The sequence below is a fragment of the Epinephelus fuscoguttatus genome, linkage group LG12 (assembly GCF_011397635.1).
Source record: "Epinephelus fuscoguttatus linkage group LG12, E.fuscoguttatus.final_Chr_v1".
Classification (NCBI taxonomy): Eukaryota; Metazoa; Chordata; class Actinopteri; order Perciformes; family Serranidae; genus Epinephelus; species Epinephelus fuscoguttatus.
The window spans coordinates 1,797,887-1,800,855 of record NC_064763.1 but is presented as its reverse complement, the minus strand read 5'-3'; the positions used below and the strand labels follow the sequence as shown (position 1 = coordinate 1,800,855).

General features: G+C 38.4%; 1 protein-coding gene across 10 annotated transcripts in view; it reads left to right on the top strand.

The window, feature by feature from the left end:
* The first annotated feature begins 400 nt into the window (after positions 1-400).
* Positions 401-2,969, top strand: part of usp25 (ubiquitin specific peptidase 25) — a 256,799-nt gene continuing 254,230 nt past the window's right edge. For all 10 annotated transcript variants that reach the window (XR_007450541.1, XR_007450543.1, XR_007450542.1 and 7 more), the window contains exon 1: positions 401-622. Coding sequence is in view for 7 of the 10 variants with exons in the window: in XM_049591477.1 (XP_049447434.1) it covers positions 581-622 (42 nt within the window). In the remaining 3 variants the exon portion in view is untranslated. The remainder of the gene's footprint in view (positions 623-2,969) is intronic.

Here is a 2,969-nt window from a genome sequence, read left to right as displayed (position 1 = left end):
GCGGCATTAGTTGTGGTATATTCTTGAAGATCAAACAACACATGTCCACAACATAACGCAGACCTAGGGAGGGTGTGGTCAACAATAAAATCACAAATATCAGACCAAGGTCAACATTTATTTGTTTACTTTTATCCATTTTTTTTTAGCTTTTTTTTGTAACTTTATTCAAAGTTTGCAGTGTACAAACAGTGTACAATCAGTCATTCCAGTTCACCGTTTGTGCAACAACAGCAACAAGGTTTAACGTTACAGTTATATGAAAGCATGATAAGGATCATTTACAGTATATCAGTATAACAGTATACAGTATGCATGTTTACTTTTATCCATGATTTCCAAAAATCTAATTCATGACGTAAGTGCATTTCAGACAGGGGTGAATAATCGATCCCGGAACTCAGGCAGGGCAGAGCAATGTTTTCATGCCTGCGCTAGTAACTCTGCCATGGCGCCCGTAATGTCACTGATTAAGGAGGGGACTTCGTAGCATTGCGTTTTTATTCGCTTAAGTAAAAAGTATCCTGTACGTTTTGCTACTCCTGGTTTGACTCGAACCACATTTATCTTTGAACCCGCCATGACCGTGGAGCAGAATGTCCTCCAGCAGCATTCTCAAAAGGTAAAATGTTCAGCTTAACGTTACCAAAGCTAACTTGGTGGCTAGCTAACTTTAGCCTAACTGTATAGCCACTTAGTTTTAGGGTTCAAAGTATCCGCAGAGTTGCTTAGCAAGCTCATTGGTTAGTTAGGTTAACACTGTGTTGTCGTTTTATTTGGGTTAATTGCCATTTTAAAGTAATTAACAAGTATAATTAGTAGTAAATAGCAAGTGCAGTTATTGAAGCTGGGCCCAACGTTATTCCAGCGTAAATTGTTATCCAGTATTTTGCTGCCGTTTACGTAAGCTAACGGTACAACGTAACGTTAGCTAACGACAAAGTGAAGTTAAACCACAGCGTTTTTGTTATTGCTTTGTAACGTTAACAGTAGCCTCCAGTGTCAGTGTTACGTCGTTATCTCTCCTGGTAACATTAGCTTCTCGGGCTAACTGTGTCGTAAATTGAAATAAACAAGGCCAAGTGACAGTGGCGGATTCAACGTTGTGATAGAGTTGTCAACACGGAATTACATAAAGAGCAGCTCTTTATTTCACGTTGTTAATAACGTTTTCGCCAATTATAGTTAGTTTGGAGTAGTATAGACTCCGTGTGTCTGTGTGCAAATGTTTCCTCGTTATTCATCTCTGATCTGATTATCTTTGTTTACAAAGCATGGCCAGCGGAGGAGGTAGAAAACAGCCAGGATGCTTGGCTGGGATTGAGTAGCCAGATACCAAGCCAAATGTGTGATGGTTCCGAGAAGGCACACTATTAGGTTGCATTTGCTCATGCTCAGTTTACGAGAGTGCATTAAGGGGCGAGTCCGTTGCTCATGCTTTTAGTTATGTGGTTTACTCTTTGACCACCAGCGTTGCATAGCTGTGGTTAGTTATGCAACCACTTGGCTGACGTTGCTTAAACCTTAGTTAGGTTTGATGTTTACTCTGCCCGTCCAAACGCAAAAACACAAGTTTTTTTTAAATAAACTTTATTACGAGCAATATAATAGTACAACTAAAGATTTATCAAATCATTACAAACATTTCAATATCAATACTGTACAAAAATAGATATGTGAAAAACAAATGAATTCAATCACAGAACAATACCAGAGTAATGTCATAGAGGAAAAAAGGAAGTAAACGTTGGAAAAATAAAGAAAATAAATAAAGAAAATGAAAAAAACCACATAATTAGGATCTGCTAAATAATAAGACTGAATTGTTTAAATAAAAAATATAACAGTTTTGCAGAAGAGTCATTTTTTTTTTCACCACACTGTAGTCCAGGCCTGCTCTGTAGCATAGGCGTACTGAGTTAAACCAAATGTAATACAGCTCACCTACCAAAAAACTTAAATTAGAAGCGTGTTATCAGTATTTGATGGCTTGATGACGGTCAGAAAATAAAAACTTAGCCTTGTGTTGATGACTCAACCTTACAAATAGCATTGTCACACAAACCTGATTACACAGTGTGACCTTTCAGAGGTGGGAATGAACCACCATCAACAACAATGATGATAAATAAAATTGTGTAAATATATATATGAATACATCAAATAACTTTTTATATTAGTCTACATACAAAGCTGTTCAGGTCTAATTAGTTTTGACAGTGCACGAGTTTGTGGTGGAACTGAGTTATAGTCACTACTACTACTACTACTACTACTATTGTGCTCCATAGAGAACAGGCAACAATGTCATGGCGCATTGCATTCTGGGGAATAGCATCCATACTTCAGGACACGCCTCTTTGATGAAGACAAAAAGCAAGAATAGATCAGTCAAAGATAGGGATGGGAATCGAGAACAGGTTCCTGTTAAGAACCTGTTCCAACTAGTTCAATTCAACGACATCATTAGCGTTTATGCTTAATGATTCCCTTATCAATTCTTTTCATTACGCCAAATCTTTACCTCGTTGATGCATGTCACGCTTGTCAGTCAGCAGCACGTTCAACAACAAAGAAGACGTAATGGCGGAGAGACAGAAGCGGTCGAAACTGAGGCTTCCCTTCACCAAAAAAGACTAATAGCGTGATGTGCAATTTTGCAGCACTGTAATTACATGCAAGGGCGGACACACAACCAACTAGGCCCAAACGATAGTATATCTTTTTAGCATCACGAAGCACACGTGTGCAATATTTACGCGGGACTTGTGACATGTGGCTTGCCCTAATTAAATTAAGCATGCACGTTTAAATTGCTGAGTGATGCACATAAAACTTAGGGGTGCTCGATAACTATCGGGCCGATAATTATCGGGCCGATAACAGGAATTATTACGTCATTCTGATAAGTCTGATATAATGACGAATAGCCCCGATAACATATATAATTTTGTCAGCATGGCAGTGCC